The sequence below is a fragment of the Rattus rattus genome, chromosome 8 (assembly GCF_011064425.1).
Source record: "Rattus rattus isolate New Zealand chromosome 8, Rrattus_CSIRO_v1, whole genome shotgun sequence".
NCBI classification, from domain to species: Eukaryota; Metazoa; Chordata; class Mammalia; order Rodentia; family Muridae; genus Rattus; species Rattus rattus.
This window is the reverse complement of record NC_046161.1, coordinates 52,161,664-52,181,285: the sequence shown is the minus strand read 5'-3', so window position 1 is coordinate 52,181,285 and position 19,622 is coordinate 52,161,664. Positions and strand designations below refer to the sequence as shown.

The following is a 19,622-nucleotide window of genomic DNA, read 5'->3' as shown; positions in this document are numbered from 1 at the left end:
TTCCCTGTCCCCCTACCCCACCCTGCCAGCAGAAAAGGGTCCTGTTAACCCCCTTCCCACCTCAAACCCATCCTATATCCTCCCTCAATTCTTTCCTTCCTTCTCCTCCAAGCCCAGGGTACCCTAAGGCCTGTTTCCACTTCTCCTCTGCTGCCCATCTGGCTAGCTGGAAAGCCCTACAGGACCCCAGGGATTCTAAGCAGCTGAGGCCAACACTGCAGGGGGCAAGCAGGAGGGAGGGGAGGCTTAACCCTCCAGGTCCCAGGCTTCCACTGAGCCAAGACTTGCTTGTCTTCAGCCTAATCAGTCACTGTTGTAGGAATCCAGACACATGCTGGACCTAGGGTGTCACAGGCAACTGTGCTATTGCAAGTCCCCACGTCTCTAGCTAGATTATAGATATCCAGTGTCCCGAAACACATAAATGAAGTATCAGTCCCGGAAAACAGTGCAGTGGGTCAATAAACGCTTCCTGGTAAGAATGGAGGGCAGAGGGGTCCTTGTTCCCAAAGAGTATCATTCTGGCTGTTTTCCTCCTTAAATGGGGTCTAGGAGTTTCCAAAACAGAGTTGTCCAGCATGAAGACAGGTACTTCCTGTCTGGTTTAAGGGGTAATCTTTGCCCTCCAACTCCTAAGGCCACAGCAGAAGACAGCCTGGGGGGTCTGTAGAGCCGCGTTCAGAATGTAACTTTTCAGGTACCAAGTAAAAGTTAAAATGTACTTGGGTACCAAGTCAGTTGAAACTTCTGGGACCTTTCTTATTATCCCTGTCATCCCCAGAGAGAACAGAGAATCAGCCAGAACAAATGGAGCTCTGTGGAATAATCTCCCAATGATCAAACGTGTCTACTAAATCAGAGTTGGAAGGAGCGTAAGATTCCCAAGTTCCTCCTCTTGGACGCTGCTTTATGTTAAAGGTTCCCCTTGCCTATCCCATATCCACCTGCTGGCTTCATCTTATCCGTGTGTCTACTCAGATCACTTCTGACTATCAACTCAGGAAGCCCAGGACAGAAGCCACTGGGGGTGCCTGATGTCCTCATCTACCATGAGCTCCCAAGTCCTGTTCAGCCCAGAGACATACCCACTCTAGTTAGTCTCCATGCCTGTAGGCTGAGACCTGGTAGAAGAGCTGAGGGCTCACCGTCTTTGTACTCAGGACCAAATGCTAAATGTCCTCGGGATGCACAATTACAAGGTGGTCCCAGCTAGAGGTGGGCTCAGGGAGGCTCACCAACAAAGATGCCTCTTAGCACTTGCTTTGCAGAAGCAGGAGGGCACCCCAAGAGCCTTAGGAAGAGGTGAAGTCAATGAAGAAAATAGAATTTAAAAAAAAAAAAAAAAACTATCCAGGGCTGAGTGGAACCAGCAGGGGTAGTGCCCACATCTTAATCCTGCTGTGCTTGCCAGAAACCCCACTTACCAGGCCTGAGTCCCCAGGGGCCCCCTCCAACTCCCTGCCTCATTCCCTTCCTCCTAGGCAGGTCTGTGGCTTGGCTGGAAGCTACTAGGACTGAGGGAGCATTGCTCTGTGGGACAGGCCACATAGCTAAAACCCGGCGGGCCATAGGGCCCCGCGGAGGAGGCCCCAGCAGGCGGACCAGGTTTCTGAAACCTCCAGACACTTCCAGCCTGTTGCTTATTCATTCAGAGTGGGAAAGCGCCAGCCTAGAGAGCAGCCAGCCAGTGTGGGGCTGGCCATGTAAGGGCCCCAGGAGGTCCTGCCCGTCCCGTGCCCTGCGGAAAGCCTCGTGCAGCCCTGGGCACCGCCCCTGCCCTGCCCTGACCCCTTGGCCTCGAAATGCTGTCATCGGAGGAGCCGTCCCGCTCGGGACAAGGCCAGGATGGACAAAGCTAGAGCTTGGGCAGGCGAGGAGCCATCCTGTCCTCGAGGCCGTGGGAAGAGAAGCACGCACCGGGGCCCACTCCTGAGAGCCTCTCCGCCCACCCGGCCTCTGCAGAAGGGCCACTATGGCTCTGGCCGGAGCCGGCAGCCAGCTGGGGACCCTGGTGTGGGGAGCCTGCCTGTGCGTCCTGGTGCACGGGCAGCAAGAGCAGCCAGGACAGGGCTCGGACCCAGGACGCTGGCGGCAACTGATCCAGTGGGAGAACAACGGGCAGGTGTACAGCTTGCTCAATTCGGGCTCTGAGTACGTGCCTGCGGGGCCCCAAAGAGGGGAGAGTAGCTCCAGGGTGCTACTGGCAGGCGCGCCCCAAACGTCGCAGCGGCGCAGTCAGGGGGGACCCCGGCGTCGGCAGGCGCCGAACCTGCCCCTGCCCGGACGCGTGGGTTCGGACACTGTGCGCGGCCAAACGCGGCACCCGTTCGGCTTCGGCCAGGTGCCAGACAACTGGAGAGAGGTGGCCGTCGGGGACAGTAACGGGATGGCTCGGGCCCGCACCTCCGTCTCCCAGCAACGGCACGGGGGCTCCGCCTCCTCCTCGGTTTCGGCCTCGGCCTTCGCCACCACTTATCGCCAGCCATCCTCCTACCCGCAGCAGTTCCCCTATCCGCAGGCGCCCTTCGTGAACCAATATGAGAACTATGACCCCGCGTCGCGGACCTATGAACAGGGCTACGTGTACTACCGCGGTGCGGGCGGAGGCATGGGCGCAGGGGCGGCGGCGGCAGCTGTAGCCTCGGCTGGGGTCATCTATCCCTTCCAGCCCCGGGCACGCTACGAGGAGTACGGCGGTGGGGGCGAGGAACAGCCCGAGTACCCGGCGCAGGGCTTCTACCCAGCCCCAGAGAGGCCCTATGCGCCCCAGCCCCAGCCTCAGCCCCAACCTCAGCCGCAGCCTCAGCCCCAACCTTCCGACGGCCTTGACCGTCGTTACTCGCATAGCCTGTACAATGAAGGCACCCCGGGATTCGAGCAGGCCTACCCTGATCCCAGCACCGACGTGTCGCAGATCCCGGCCGGGGCCGGTGGCACCTACGGTGCCGCTGGCGATCCCCGTCTCGGCTGGTACCCGCCCTATGCAGCCAATGTGCCTCCCGAGGCCTATGTCCCTCCGCGTGCGGTGGAGCCGCAGCCCCCATTCCGCGTGCTGGAACCACCTTACTTGCCTGTGCGAAACTCTGATGCGCCCTCCCAGGGTGGGGAGAGGAACGGTGCCCAGCAGGGCCGTCTCAGCGTGGGTAGTGTGTACCGACCTAACCAGAATGGTCGCGGTGAGTACAATCCACGAGCGCTTTGGTTCGACATTCTGGACACTGGTGAATTGCTGCCTCAGGGGTGCAGACCCCGTGTTTCTTACCAAAGGCCTCCCAGTAGTTGCTGAGCTGACAGCCCCAGTGTGCCTCTCTCTCTTCCTGAATCCACCCATTCTCCATCAGGGTCAAAGGCCTACCCGGTAGGCCTGTGTTCTGACTCTGGCTTGGGGAAAATCATGGAAGGACTAGCCAAGTTATAAGAAGTGCTTTGCGGGTCTGGCGGGGGTCATCCAGGGACAAGTGGGGAAAGTCTTTCTCCCCTGCTTCTCCTTCTTTCAGTCAGGGAATCTCTTTAAACACTCTTAGAGACCCCCCTATGCCTGTGCTTTGAATGAGGCAAGGATCATGGAAACCTTGAACCTTCAGGGTGAAGAGGCCTCAAGGATGATGCTTTTTGAGGTGCAGCAGTAGTGTCCCCGTGCTTGGACCTCTGTGAGCTAGCTAGCCGCTGGTGAGGTAAGTAGGCAGTCCGAGACCAGCACTTGAACAGACAAAAGTTTCAGACCCCTGAGGGGATCCCGCAAGGCTGGGATGCCAAGGCCCACTAGCCAGAGCATAAAATTCAACTGAGCACTAAAAAAAAAAAAAAAAAAAAAAAAAAAAAAAAAAAAAAAAAAAACCTGGATAATGAAGATAAGTTCTATTTCAGTGCATTAAAAATCTCTTATGAACAAATATGTCCACATTTTAAACAGACTCGGTAATGTTTCCATAACCCGAAGCAAACTGAAAAATCAATACGGGCCGTTTCTTTATTTGAAACGGGATATTTGTTCATTGCAGATTTTTTTTATTGATTTTGTTTTTAAACACATCGCGTTAAATATTACTGCTCTTGGGCACTGCACTTCATGATGTTCTGTAAAACATAACCCAGGCCAGTGTTCCACTACCTCACTTTAGTCTTGGCTCTGAGGGGAGAGACCCAGGAAATGTCTGGAGACAGGCCACCCTCTGGCTTTCCCCAGGGATGAAGATATGACCTATTCTAGGGAAGGCCATGTCATCTGCACACAAGGGTCAGGGTGGAGCGCTCTTCCTCTGCCAGATGGGCAGCTTCCACATGTGCTGTTACTGTGACAGGGGCCAACTGTTGCGTCTGGCCAGTGCTGGGTGGCCATCGGCCCATCCTCAGCTGTCCTAGAATCCCCTTGCTGATGCTGTCCATCCAGAGATGTCTGCTCTCTGGTCAAGCTTTCCACTGAGTTCTCAATGCACACACAGCACGCCCCGGGGCAGCGCTCACTGTCCACAATCCCTTCTCCATACCAGGGTTGCTACTACCAGGGCTGTCGGGTGAAATTGAGCCTTTGCGACCCAAAGATGCTGGTGTCCCACCCAGCCTTGGCTGCTCAGCCTCTGTCAGCACTGAATAATGATTTCTCCAGCCAAGATGGCCTATCTGAAGGGCTGCGGTATGGGGGTTCCTGGTGCTGAAGACCAGGGGAAGGAGAGAGAGTCTGATGGGCAGGAGAGCAACTACTAATGTCGTAGTCAGTGCACGGCCTTGAGTCGACCTCTGAATCCCCTTTGAAAACTACAGGAGCTCTAGGTGAATCAAAATGAGGGGTTTTTTTTTGTGGGGGGCACTTCTATGATGCAATGCCAAACACCTCCACCAAGCCCTTTCACCAGCTTAACACAGTCTACAGTAGGCTAGCATGGCTTTGTGCTGACTTGCCCTGGGAGCCCCTTGTAGGAGAGGGTTCCTTACCCATCAAGTACTTGACTTTAGTGGCTGCTTTTTTTTTTAGAATGTAAGACCTCAGCTCAGGCTGAGGCAAAAACAGAGGCCTCAAATGGCACGAGGCTGGCAGAGGTAGGCTGAGACTGTTCGTCTGGGTCCTGAGCCGGCCTGTTTTCTAGGAACCCCCTGGCCCATGAATCTTCAGAGGAGGATAGGGCAAGGCCCATGTTTGCAGTGGGATTCTGGACACTCAGCAGGCTCTGGCTCTGCTCCTGAGCCCTACAGTTCATTTTGGACCAACTGTGCTTCTCTCCTAAAGGTAGTGTTCTTGGGACCCAGATGGACAGGTGGGCAAGCATCAAATTCAGGCTCTGCTCTGAGAGAAGCACAGCAGAAAGGACAGTTAATTTGATGCTGTGAATAGGTCAGCACTGGGAGTAGGAGCTATGGGAGGTACAGAGTAGCGCTCCCTCAGCTTGGGGGAGGCACTCACTCGGTCCTATCCATAATTCAGCCCTGAGTGGGGGCTCTGAGTTCCACTTCAAAAACCAAAGGAACTGGACCAGGTGGTGGCATCACAAAACTTTATCTCAGCCCCTGGGGAGGCAGAGGCAGGCGGATCTCTGAGTTCCAGGCCAAACCTGGTCTACAGAGTGAGTTCAGCCAGGGCTGCATAGAGAAACCCTGTCTCAAAAAAAACAAAAAGCAAACAAACAAACAAAAACAAACAGCAAATGGAATCACAGGAGCTGGGAGTGAATCAGACTGGGGAGGGGGAACATCTGTAATGCAACACTGAGTGCCTCCTATCCAGAGGCTCCTAGAGAACTTCTCAGAGGAGGAGGAGGTAGCCAAGCCTTGTGCAGGGGAAGGTGGTCAGCATCCTCTAAGTTCCCTTTCCTGTGATCATGGAGAAAATAGGGAATGGGGAGGGACTTGGGGTATATTCTAGTTTAGGGCCCAAGACAAATCCAGAGAAGGGGCATTAGACTCCCCTACTATTGGTTCCTCCCTCCCCACCCTGCTAGGCTAGGACCATGGAAAATCCCAACCCAGTGGAGTCCGAGCCTTGTACTTGAGATCAGCCCCCCAGGCCTGGTGTGGGAGCCCAGGGCAGATTCTCCGAGGCTGACTTCATCCCTCCTGGCCACATACCCAGGGGTCTGAGGCCCAGCGCTGGCAGCCAGTGCTTGTGTGTGGGCGTGTGCATCTGTCCTTACAACACCAAACACATGTGAGCGCCGCCCACGTCCCCCCTTGCGTTTGTGGCTTCCAAGTGTCTGTCCTGAGCTCAGTCTCTGTCTCTGCAGCCTTCTCATTCTTCTCACGCTGGTGCTGGGCTGCCCAAGGCTTCTGTAGTACCTTTGTCTCTAACTCCAAGGCAGGTCACAAAGGTAAAGGGGGTTCACATGCCTCACTCATCTCTCCACTCAGAGAGGCCTGGGGCATGGCTGGCTGCCTCCCAGGGCTGCTAGGTCCCCTGCCTTGTGCCCACCCCCATGTCGTCTCTCCTTGAGCCTGCTACCAGACCCTCCTCCCCAGCACCCTTGCTCTGGTTCCTGCTTATCACACGTGCAGTGGATGGCCTCAGGGTTGAGATGCCCCAGAAGACCACAGCTCTCCTCCCCTTCTGCATTGGCCGGCCTCGTGAGCTCAGACAACCTGTGAAAGACATAGCCACTGAATCTGGGACAGGTCGCAAAGATGGTTGTGCATCAGCGCACTCCTGGTGGCTATGTGCTATCCATTGTTGAGTTGAGAGGGCCAATTGGATGTTGACACTTCCACCTGACACCTCAGAGTCTAAGGTACTTCCATTCCTTTCCTTTCCTTTCTGCCTCCTCCTCTTTTTCAGGTACCCACGCCACCATTGTGCCGGTCCTGGGACTACATGTTCTCCTAACATCTAAGGGTATTTCCAGGGTAGTGTCCTCTCTAACCAGTCTTGTGCACTGCAGAGGCCCTCAGTGCCTGGGAGGAGTCCTGGCTTCCTGCCCTCACACCCACTGGCTAGTCCCCTCACTTACCTGAGGCTGGTTCCCTGTTTCTCATCCTGCCTTCCCCTCCAGGTCCTCTGCTGTCCCCCACAACACTTTGAATAGATGCACAGAAAAGGCAGAGGCCTCCACCCAGCAAGTGTCCTGAACTAATAGAGCCTCAAGGCCGGGATGGAGTGCTTGCCGAACTGCAGCACCTTCTGGGCCTTGTGACCTACATCTGGGATGTCCTGATTGCGTTTGCTCCCACAACCTCTTAGTGACACAGGCCACAGGCCCTAGGAATATGAGAAGAGGAAGCCTGGTGAGATAGCTCAGAGACACCGCAGACAAGCTTTGTATAAGATAAGCAAGGGGAGGTAGGACAAGAGCCTGTCTTTCAGCCAGCTGGGCCTCTCCCTCACACCCTCCTCACATGGGGGGAGGGGTGGGCGGATGCGGGGGTGGGGAGTGAGTGGGGGGGTTGGGGGAGGCTCCAAGTGACTTCCAGCTTTAATCCTCAAGTCTCAGCCTGGCACTGTTAATGGTCCCATTCCAGAGATAGGATGAAGGGTCACTCCCTGACTCTTGATCTGGGTACTGGGACTTGAGCTCATGTGAACTCATCCTGGGTTCACAGCCATGCCTGTTTAAGTTCCTCAATGTTGATTGCATAGCACACACATTTCATTTACTCATTCATTCAGTCACTCTGTGGCTACTTAGGTACTGGTTGTGACAATAAGGTGGCATGGATGGCAGAACACGTCTCTGACCCCACAGGACTTGCCAAGTCCCTAACCTCTTACAGTCTCACAGTTAAAGTCACAGGCACCTCTGCAGGTGAGGTGTTCAGCGTCTGCCCAGAACCAATCACAGCTTAGCATCCCTCTTCCTTCCCTGTAGTCTCAGCTGCTCCTTCAGAGAGCAATGGAGTCTCCAGGCCAGGAAAGTTGTAGAGGGTCACTCAGGTTGAGGAGGGAGGGAGAGGGAGAGGGAGAGGGAGAGGGAGAGGGAGAGGGAGAGGGAGAGGGAGGGGAGAGGGGAGGGGAGAGGGAGGGGGGAGAGGGAGGGGGGAGGGGGAGGGAGGGAGAGGGGAGGGAGAGGGAGGGGAGAGGGAGAGGGAGAGGTGGGTGTTTGAGGGAACATGCACAGTTCTGAGAAGCCTCCTCCCAGGCAGACTTCCTGTCTCCTGGCTCACTATCCTCTCATATGGCCTCCGTTCCCCTGCCCTCAGCATGGAAGTCTCTGTGGAGCCGTCCCTTGTTTAAACAGGCGTCTGATGGTAGCCGCCACCACTTAAAAATGAGTTATGCTCTGCCAAGCACTTTCTTCCCATTTTCTCATTTGAGCCACCTAACAACCTCAGGTACAGCTAATAGCATAGAGTAGCATTATCATCCTCTTCATACAGGAGGAAATCAAGCCCCAAGCCTCAGAGAGAAGCCAAGAGTTATGAGCAGCCGACCTGGACTAGGAAGGGTGCCTACCCTCTCTCTGCCCCATTCTCACTCTGCCTTACCCCTTGGCACCTGACTCTTTTGTCTGAACCTCTGGAGGGGGCAATGTTTTGTTGTTTTGTTGTTGTTGTTGTCTTGTTTTTGCCTTGAGGTTACAGACACTGCCCCACTCCCCACCCTCACCCCTGTTGTTGGGGCTTCTTAGAAGTGGGGGTAAGGAGGGTGTTAGTGTCTTTGCTGGCAGCAAGCTACTGCTGGGCTTAGCTAGGAGGCTCTGTCCCCCCTCTTTCCTTTCTCTCGATGCCCCTGGGTGTATCTTCTGGACTCAAGAGGGGCACCTCTCCCCAGGAGCACCCTGCTGGAGTCCACCCCACTTCCTTTCCAAGCCAAGAACACATGGAAAACTCCCCAGGCAGTGACTAGACCGAGCAGGAGAGGAAGGGAACAGGAGGCCGCCAGAAGTCCAGCCAGGCAGCCCACACCTGCTTCCAATTCCTGTGCCCAGCATTCCTGTGGAGAGCAGCAGGGGGCGGGGTGGGGGGAGCAGGGGACTGGAAGGAGAGGCTGAACCTCGTTCCCACCCATGGCCTGACCCAACCACCTCCTCCCAACTGCAGCTGGGCCGAGGGGTGTTTTGTGTAGGTTCAGGGTTACAGAGCAAGGGCTGGGCTTGGGTCTCTTGCCCCTCCCTCCTCCTTGTGATAAACCCCTAGAAACCAGGCATCTGACTATTTTCCAAGAAGCAGGGAGGGAGTCAGAATGCCAGACAGAAAGGAGAGAGGCCAGTGCTGTCAAAAGTGTCAAACTTTGGGAGACGGCCTACCCTTTTCCCTGCTTGTGGGCCAACTGAAACCATGGATCTCACAAGCCCAAAGTAAAGAGGCTTAGAGAACAGCAGCTATGCTTGATAATGAGGCTCACAAAGGCAGGCGATCCCAGAGTCTTTGTGGGTACCGGCATTCACACACTTGCTCACTGAGTGTCTGCAGCTGCTGGCCCTGGGCACCTGGGCAGGTGGGTGAACAGTGATGGCCTTAGACTCATCCTTGCCTTTTCTCTCAGCCAACCAATGAGCCAACCTAAGTGTCCAGCTCCCAGCTTCCTGTACATATGGGATACTTAGGCTGGCAGCTCAGTGCAGGCGAAAGATGACAATGCCCATCAGCCTGACTGCTCCCGGGAGCTCCTGTCCAGCTGAGGGTTGTGGATAGCATCTCTTGAGGAAGTGTAGTCACCTGGCGGGGATGTCCGTGCCTTACTGTGTGCTGAGCGCTTACGCCTGGGCACTGTTAGTGAAAAGAGCCACGAGACGTGTGTCTTTTTGGACCGAGTACTGCCGTTGACATGCATAATTCATAGGTGAAGTGTAGGTGCTCTGGCTAAGACGGAGGTGTCTAAGGAGGTAAAGAGCAGGGGGAGGGAGCAGTTCACAGAACTGACCACTGCAGGCCTCAGCAAAGGCACTTGAGGGAGGCATGAGTGATCTAGCTATTCAACCATCTGGAGGACGAGCATTACAGACATGGGGGGTGGGGGCAGCCACCTCAAAGATCCAAAGACAGGAGCTCCCACGTGTGCTCCAGTGTGCTTACATGGAGTAAAGTAGAAACAGAGATGGAACAGGAGACCGGCAGAGAGGTTAGCAGGGCTCAGGCTACAGAGAACTTCCGGGGCCACTCTGAAGTCTTTGGCCTTTACACTCTGTGTACAAGGGAACCACTGCAGGAACCTAACAGCTGTGCTGGGAGTGTGGAGTGGGAAGTTAGGTATGGATGCGAGTGCTGTAAGAGAAAGCAGGGTGCTGGGGGTCGGGGTGGGGGAGTTAGGCTTGACAGGTGGGCTCTGGGCCTAATGGCATTGCCCCAGCGTGGGTAGAATTGACCAGGAGAATGGGGGGCGGGTATGCATGCACAGAAGGGCACAGGGAACTTTCTAGAAGTAGAGAGCTCAGGCTGCTCTGTTAAGGAACTGCTTCCTGATGCGTATACCTCAGATTTCCAGAGTGGCAGGAAGGTTCAGGACAGACCACTAAAGGCCTTTGTAGCCATCCTGAAATGTCTAGGCTCCCCTCTTTTGGCAGCTGGGAGCCACTGAAGGTTCTAGACTTGGCTCTGAGGCTGTAATAGTCCCTTTCCCCAGCCTGGAATTGCCCCGTCACCATGGGACAGAGTGACTTCTGTAGCTACCTTGTCTACAAGCTAGCAAGAACAGGTGGGGCACCTCTGGGCGGGTGCTGACAGCTTAATGTTTCAATTATTAGCTAATAATTTCCTGGGTTTGGGAACTGCCAGCTCTGCCCCATGCTAGCTCATCTTTATTCAAGTCTGAGGCGGGCAGAGCCTTCTGCTTTCCCCACCTAGGGGCTCCTCTGGAGTCTGGCTGTGTTCACTTGCCAAAACATCCCACTCAGCACATATTTCACAACCAACTGATGGGTTTCTGCTGGACTGTGTTTATCCTCCAGTCCTGGGCTCAAGAGATTAGGGCGATGTCGGATTCCACTTCCCATCCTCCAAGAGCCCCAGCAGCAGGGGCTTAGGAAACACAGATGCCAGGGGAGGGGTACGGAAGCCATGGAGCTTGCAAAGCGTGAGGGGAAGAGGTGAAGTGCAGACATGCGCAGAGGCACATGCTGGGCAGGAGGGAACAGGTTTCTAATGAGGCAGGAAAGATTTGGGTCAGCCAGTGGGATAATTTCCTGACTGTTGAAGCATGGGCTGCTAAGGTCGTGAGAGGTCTCAGGCTCTTACCCAAGGCTGGAGAATGGATTGAATAGCTCTGAAAAAAAGTATTTTTATCTTCAAGTGTTTATGGATCCATCCAACCTGTGCTCAAGGGCCAGTTAGTTAGTTCAGTCTTTCCTGCGTCTTTCAGACAGGGAAACTGAGCCTCAGATTGGGAAATGAGCCAAAACACTGGGAGATCAACTGCCTACTAGAAGACCACATGAGTTATGTTCGGGAAGATGCTCCTGGTCATTGTCCTCACATCCCCAGGGGCCATCATGGGAGTGGTCCAACAGTATCAGACCTAGCCCAACACAGGAGGACAGGGCTTATCCTGAGGCCATCGGTTACAAGATTCAGTGTAACTGGTCCTTGTGTGGAGTCCTGACTACCACAGAGGACTCTGAGGACAAAACTGAGATGCAGTGTTTGGCCTTTCTCTGGACTGGATCTTCACTACCTTGGCCCAGGGGCCCATCATGGCAGGAATCGCTTTGCCTGATTGCTTAATGGCTTGGGACTTGGTTCACTCACACCCAGGCCCTCCCCAGCTGAGCCCTGGGCTTCGGTTATCCCAAGGGTCTTTGCTGTCCTCTGACTCAGTGTTCCCAGTACACTGGCCCAGGCTGTGGACAGCACATCCCTCCCTAGAGAACACAGCGCCCTGGCACAGGGATCCAGGCCTTGGGAATGAGGGGATCAGAGCAAACTGGAAGCAGAAAGGCCAGGAGAGGATCACATATATGTCTACAACACGAGAAGCGCAGCCAGCGCAGCGATAGGACCCAGCCACCCTCAGAATAGGCAGTGGGGTAAAGTTGTCACACCCCCAACCTGTGAGACAGGGAGGAGGGAGGGAGCCGAACAGGGCTGCCAGGTCCCCTGTGGGTTCAAAAGGGAGCTGGCTGTGTGGGCTTAGCAAGCCTGCCTGTGAGAACATGTGTGGGGAGCAGGGCTCAGAGGCCACTCCCTCCTAGGAGCCTGCTCAGATGGGATGCTGGGAAGGCACTCTGTAGACTCCTCTTTATCAGGTCCAAGCCATGTAAGAGGTCCTGAAAAAGTGAAGACACAGTACAGGTCATTGTAAGACTGTCGTTTCTGTTTTTATGTATGTGAATGCTTTGTCGACAATGTAGACGTGTGCACCATATTCTTGCCTGTGATTCCCAAAGGTATCAGAAGAGGGCATCACCCTTAGCCTGGAATCCGGCTCTTCTAACTGTCCAGGAGTGCACAGCCAGCTCATGAAACAGCCTAGAGAGAAAGGGTCGAGCCAGGAAAGCTCTGTGAGGCCATCTGTGGAGCTACAAATGGTTTGAAGCTACCATGTGGGTGCTGGGAACAGAAACTGGGTCCTCTGTAAGAACAAGTGCTCAACCATTGAGCCATCTCTCCAGTCCCTTCATCTATGGTTGGGGGAGGGGGTTTTTCTCTTTCTCCTCCTTTTTTTTTTTAAACCCCTGGCTGCCCTGGAACTCAACTTCTAGATCAGGCTGTCCTCAAACTCAGAAACCAGCCTAAAGAAGGAGGCTTTGTTCCTGTGTGGAAAAACAAGCCAGCTAAGGGACTCCCTGGGACCTCAGCAGGGGTTCCTGAGGCTGAGGTAAGAGACCCAACCTGAACTTCCAGGATAGCAAGGGGGTGGGGGCACAGGTAGGGAGAGGGGAGTTTGGTGAGTCACAGGGACTTTGGTTGTGGTAAAAATGAAAGGCAATGCTGACCTCATGACAAGAGTGACTTCATGTAACTACCCAGGAAAACAAAAACAATCCACAGTGCTTCAAAACCCTGTCAGTATGTGTCAGGGTTGGGGTCACTTCCCTCCCTCTGTTGCGATGATGGTTAATGATATCATACATCTGTCAGAACCTTGCCAAACTATGCCAAAAATCTGTGTCTGTGTGTAGAGCATGCTTCAAAAAAGAAGTTCATTTTCTTCTATTTATTTATTTGATTTGATTTCTGTGAGTGTTTTGCCTCCATATACATATGTGTACCATGTGTGTACCTAGCAGCTGTGGAGGCCAGAAGGTGGTGTCAGATCCCCTGGAACTGGAGTTACAGGTGCTTGTGGACCACCTCATGGTTCTGAGAGTGGAACCCAGGTCCTCTGCAAGAGCAGCCAGTGCTCTAAACTGCTGAGCCATCTCTTCAGTCCAAAAGTTTATTTTTTTAAAAGATTTATTTATTTATTTATTTATTTATTTATTTATTTATTACACAGTGTTCTGCATATATAGCTGCCTGATAGAAGAGGGCACCAGATCTTACTATAGATGGCTGTGAAACTGTGGACCTATCTCTTTAAGACCACAGGGCATACTATACCTCAGGAAGTATGAGGGTCCCTGTCTCTCGAGTGTGCTCTCAGACAACTCCTCCCAGCAGCTTCTGGGCTTACACAAAAGCTATTCTTCCGTTAGAATCAGAAAGGATTCCTTTGGAAGGGCCTTTTCTCTTAGTTCATTGCTTTTGTTTACTACTTAGAGAAAGAAACCAAGGACAGAGACTAAGGCTCAGAGCTGTTGATAGATGGGGCTCAGTGTGCCCAGGATCAGGGTTCAGTGTGTGAATAGGATCGAAGCTCCATGTGTGGTAAGAATCAAAACTCAGTGGTTAGGTCTCAATAAGACCAGGATCGGGGCTCAGTATGTGATTAGGATCAGGGGTTCTACATGAGCCCACAACTATGGTTTAGTGTGTGATTAGAATTAAAGCTCAGTGAGTGAACATGGTTAAGTCAAAGTGTGACCAGAACCCACACTCACTGTATAACTTAGACCAGGGCTTCCTGTGTGGTCATTGGGTTCAGTCTTGTGACCAGGGTCAAGCTCAGTCAAGGACCAAGAACAATGTAACTGGCTTCCAGTGGCCCTAGCCTTGGACTCTGGCTCTTCTAACTGTCCAGGACTGCACAGCCAGCTCATGAAACAGCCTAGAGAGAAAGGGTCGGGCCAGGAAAGCTCTGCGGAGCCATCTGTGGAGTATTTATTGAAACAGGGCCTGGGTGGGAGCGGCAGACTGTCTGGTGCTGAATGCTGGGCCCACGAGGCTTAAGCCCAGCTGCCACACCCACCTATTGCTGAGTTGCTGGAGGGTGGGGAAAGGGGACCCCTCCTCCCTTTCTTATCCCTCTTCCAGAAACTTCTGGGAATCAGTGGGTGAGAACCATCTCCCAGCTGGTTTGAGGTCCTGAGGGTCCCTTGGGGAAATGACTGCAAACATTCCAGGGGGCTCATGTCATTGAGCCTAGGCTGGCCAAGAAGTCCCCCATTTGCCAGGAGCCACCTCATCCTCACCCACCCTGTACTCTGAGCTTCTTCTCCATTCCAAGTAGGTGAGGTCACCCTGGCTCACCCAGACTGGGCTGCCCCTGAGGCCCAGGCCCTAGGGAGAACAGGTCCAAAGCAGGGGCCCAAGGGATGTGTGTGTGTGTGTGTGTGTGTGTGTGTGTGTGTGTGTGTGTGTGTGTAAGAGAGCATCTGTGTGTGTGAACATGGATGTAAATGTGAGTGTGTGTATGTGTTTGCAAGACAGTATGTGTGTGAGAGAGTCTGTATATGTATGTGCAAGAATCTGTAATTGTGTGTGTGTGAGAGAGAAGGAGGAGAGAGAGAGAGAGAGAGAGAGAGAGAGAGAGAGAGAGAGAGAGAGAAGAGAGAAGAAGAGGAGGAGGAGGAGGAGGAGGAGGGGGGGGGCATGCAGGCCTATACCTCCCTCAAAGGCTGTGAAGCCAGGCTTCCTTTGTCTGCCTCATTGTCAGGACCTATAAGCTGATGGGAGGGATTGGCAAACGAGGCCTAGCATCCCTTTCCATGTCTCAAGCACCGTACCCTAACTGCCTCTACCTTTCCTCACTCCCCAAGAGTGAGGTCTAAGGTGCTAGGAGGAACTTACCATCTCTTTTAATCATTTGCTGGACAGGATTTTCCAAGGCTCTAGAGAAGACTATAAAGCTATAGTCCTCTGTAAGCTCTCTGGAGCAAGGATCAACCCCACCACCAGAGCCCTCACTCCCAACATGAAGATCATCCTGCCCTTCCTCCCCTGAGATGGGTCTGATTCCTGCCTGTGGTGACTGCCTATGGGTGCTAGCTTACCCGGATTCTTACTGGTGAAAGAAGAGAGGGAAGGCTGACTCTGGTATAGCCTAGAGAATAAGTGGTCCAAAGGCTAGATCAGTCTTGAGACACCTCCTGGACCCTGCAGAGGTGGGAGCCAGACCCTCCCTTATGTTGGGCACCAGAGGATGCCCACAGGGGCTAGCCATGGGCTGGTCAGGAGTCTGAAGTGGCAACAGGTGCCAAGAAGAACACATCCTGAGCAGCTCGGCTGGCACCAGGCTTAGAATTCTGCTGGCTCAGGCAAAGTGTTTGCTTCCTGCTCACCCCTCCTACCAGTTAACACCCACCTAGCTCTGCCCATGAACCTTCTGGGGCCCACCCTGGGCCATAAGCCCAGGCTGTCCTGGTGGCCCTTGAAGTGGGCTGGCTATAGAGGTGAGAGGGGTGTCTTGGCTAGTGTGCAAGGCCTGGGGAGCGAGGACAGAGGGAGAGCTCTGTCAGGAAATCCCTTGGTCTCCCTAGTCCTGTTTCTAAGCCTTTACTTGTAGCATGCCATTCCAGCCTCAAGACACCTTTCCCTCCAGCTCCTGGGACTTGTTCTCATTCCAGATCTTCTGGGATGTCACAATGGCTCCCACACCACCAAGCTGTAGAGGTAGTTATCTGCTGCTGACTTTCTTGAACCCAGGACACAATGACCAGGAAGAATGGCCAACAGTTTGGTGGAGGAGGTCCTTGGAGCCAACAGTAACCAGCCTGACCCTTTTGGTGCTGTGTTCTTCCTCTCCCACTCTCTCCAGGCCTCCCTGACTTAGTCCCAGATCCCAACTACGTGCAGGCATCCACATACGTGCAGAGAGCCCATCTGTATTCCTTGCGTTGTGCGGCAGAGGAGAAGTGCCTGGCCAGGTAAGAGGCTTGGAGTGAAGCATGAAGCAGAGTGCCTTGGGATAGTCCATGGGGATAACCAGAGCCTGGCAAAGTATCCAAGCCTTTCGGAGCCCTGCCCTCCATCTTGCCTGGCTTAAGGAGTGAGGAAAAAGGAAGAGAGGTCTTCCATCAACCTACATTCATTTTCTACTACACTGTGACATCAGTCTTAACACTAGCCCTGGCAGAATAGGCTGCCCCATTAGGAAACTAAGGCACAGTGAAAGGAAGTAAAGTTGATCCTGTAGTTCCTGTGGTCAGTGTGGGTGTCAGGGAAGTCCTGGAGAGCACAGTGCTGTAGAGTGAAGATGGGTGTGGCTTCGTTTGGCCCTGGCGGGATCATAGCCGGGAATGACTGGGCATGGGTGATAAGGGGACCTCAGTTATGTACCGTTCTGCTCTGCAGAGAGGAGGAGACCATTGCCCTGTTCCTGCAGGGCTCAGCGTCTGTGCACTGAGGCTCTCTCCCTGTGCTGAAAGACCTGGTTAAAGGGGACATCGATCTGCTGCCCTTCTGGTCATCGATGCCCAAAGCATTTTTTTTTTTTTTTTTTTTTTTTTTTGGTTCTTTTTTTTTTTTTTGTTGGTGGGGGCCCACCCCCAGGCCTTGCGCTTCCTAGGCAAGCGCTCTACCACTGAGCTAAATCCCCAACCCCCATTTTTTTTCTCTTTAATTGTTCACTTTAAAAACTTTTTTTTTAATTAATTTTTTTAACATGAGAATTCTCTTAGCTTTCACTCTCTAGGAGACTCTTTGGAATGTCCACATTTACTCATTTCCAGACCTTTTAGCCCTGTTCCCCTCAGAGTAGCTGACCATAAGCTCTTAACTCTCTGTGGTAAGATAAAGGACTTTCATCAGCATATAACTCAATGTAACGTTCCTTTTGGAAAGCCATCCATTTTTAAAACTGATCCTGATGAGGGTGATGGGTAGAGCGGCTGATTTACGCTCACAAATAATACAAGGATGGGCAAAGTATCCCTATTCCGTTCATGGGCAGCCACTCGGGTGACCTGACCTTGTCTGGTGTACCTTGTCCTTGGGAGGAGGACACACCACTTCTGCTGGCATTCTTCCAGTGGTAAGAATACAGTCTCCATGGCAGCCGAATCCTCACTACACCTTCTTGGGTGAGGAGAAGGCAGCCTGCCCCCTGCCCTGTGTGACTTCTGTGTGACTTCTTCATCAGGCTGGAGTGAGTGTCCCCTCGTTCCAGGCTCTGATGGCAGCAAGCAGCAGCAGGAGACTAAGAGCAGGATGCACAGCTCCAGGGCTGGGGGCAGAGGGGGTGCTGAGCGAGGTCAAAGAAAGAGGGGCCTGCAGGGATGTGGCCTCCAGGAAGTCTGGGCACAGATTACGGACTCAGAAAAGTCTGCAGAGCTGAGGCCCTGCAGTGGGAGGATTCTCCACAATTGGTTCAAGTGTGGGCTGGAGCCCTGGGCCAGGTCCCACACTGCAGACCGAACCCAGAGAAGGGAGGGGATTTGCTTCAAGTCTTGCCATGAGCCTGTGGCCAAGTTAGGCCTAGAAGCTAGATCCTGTTGCTTTCCCACGATGCTCTGAGACGAACAGCAGGGCAGGATTTCACCAAACAGGCAAGGAGGATGTTTTGTTTCAACCCAGACACAGACAGATTCCAAACCTCCCCCAGACAGGGCCAGGGCCTTACGTCTGAGCCGCCTGCTGTCCAGACATATTCTCAGAGAGAACTAATCCCCACAACGGGCCACCTCTTGCCTCTGGCCTTACAACCCGTCCCCAAATGAGGCCAGCCAGGACAGCTGTCAGCGGTCAGCTGCAAAAAAGGAGAGCTGGCAGCCAGACTTCCTGGTGCGTGCATGTGTGTGTGTGCCTGTGCATGTGTGTGTGCACATGCGCACACCCTTCTCTCACAACAGACATCCCTCTTTTCTCTTTCTTCTTCTGGGAATTTAAAGTCACACAGAGAACAAGCTTCCAGAAGACAAAGTGCACATTGCTGATCCTGAAGCCATGCCATCAAGGAGAGCTGGTCTAATCACATCTGCACCAGCCAGGGTGCATGTGACGTCAGGATGAGCCATAGGTAGTATTTCAAGAGCTGCCAGGCAAACAGGGCACTTAAGTACAGCAATCATGGCAGACTTCCTGGAGGAAGGGACTTGGATTGGGCCTACGAAGCTTAATGAGCCATAGGTCTATGGTCATACAAACAGCTTGGGAGGAAGGGGAAAGAGAGAAGACTTATGGGAGAAAAGTCCTTGGAGCTCTGTCTCAGTCTGTAGTGGAGTGGGGCACAGGGGACGACCAGGAGCATGAAGACTTAGCCCAAGATGCTCAGACCTGGCTTTTGGTTGCACACAAAGACACAGCACACATTTTGGTCACCAGTTAAGGCTCTGTCCAGAAGAAGGAAAAGTTTAGAAGCTCCTGGATGTGGCTGTTAGGATCTACTTACATTTATTTATGTGTGCATGCGTGTGTGTATGTGCATGTGTGTGTGTACACGTACGTGCGTGATATGTATTCATGTTCAAGTGAGGCCCAAGGACAACCCTTCAGGTCATCTTCCAGGATGTCACCCACCTCTTTGCCTCAGGGTCTCTCAGTCTTCGGTTAGGCTAGGCTGGCCAGCTGCTCGGATTCCTGTCTCCACTCCCTCAGTCTTGGCATTGGAAACACGCAGCTCCGTGACTGGGTTTGGGCTGGGCTCTGAGGATTGGACTCGGTTCTAAATGCTTTCAAAGCAAACGCTGTACCAGCTCAGCTGTCTTCATCAGCCCAGAACTGCTTGTTTTTAAATTATCCTCCAAAGATTTTTTCACGTGACGCTACCCTCTCCCAGGGTGCTGCTCCTAGAGGAGTTGCCTGGAAGCTCATGGTCCTCAAGGTTGTGGTCTGAGTCTATTAACGGCTGCCAGTCACACACAGAGGGCCAGAGAAGAGAGGAGGCCAGGTCTGGGTGGTGTCCAGAGAGAAGAGGCCAGTCCTCACTGTCATGCAGAGATCAAATGTCGGGATCTTTGGGGCAGGGAAGCACAGAGGACGGTGGCTTGAGCTGTTCAAAGGGACCTGATTTTTGGAGTCTTGGCACCATTCCAGTCCCCTTACCTGTCTCCACAGCACAGCCTATGCTCCTGAGGCCACCGACTATGACCTCCGCGTGCTGTTACGATTCCCCCAGCGTGTGAAAAACCAGGGCACGGCAGACTTCCTCCCCAACCGGCCACGCCACACCTGGGAGTGGCATAGCTGTCACCAGTAAGTGAGATGCCATTGGCCTTTGCTTCTTCCTCTCCCAGGTCAGGACTCCCTCTCAGTGCCTGAATCTCTCCCCAGTAGCACTGGGAGACGTGGGTGCTGGTTCCCACCCTGGAGAGGATCCTTGGGGACCCTCGGCGAAACTGAATTAAAAGATGGGCCATAGGGTGACCAGTCTTGGTCAGGGATGGAAATGTCTAGAATTCAGGATTTTGCCCACGGGAGACCAGAACAGGAAGGAGTGCAGAAAAGAAGTGAGGAGCTATAAGAGGTGTCGTTCTGAGGTGACTAGCATCAAGATGCTATCCTGTGGGATT

General features: G+C 53.5%; 1 protein-coding gene across 1 annotated transcript in view; it reads left to right on the top strand.

Annotated features, from left to right (window-relative positions):
• Positions 1–1,663: 1,663 nt before the first annotated feature.
• Positions 1,664–19,622, top strand: part of Loxl1 (lysyl oxidase like 1) — a 21,345-nt gene continuing 3,386 nt past the window's right edge. Inside the window, exons 1-3 of the mRNA XM_032911471.1 lie at positions 1,664–3,176; positions 15,932–16,040; positions 19,168–19,305. Coding sequence (XP_032767362.1) covers positions 1,973–3,176; positions 15,932–16,040; positions 19,168–19,305 — 1,451 coding nt within the window. The 5' untranslated portion in view covers positions 1,664–1,972. The remainder of the gene's footprint in view (positions 3,177–15,931; positions 16,041–19,167; positions 19,306–19,622) is intronic.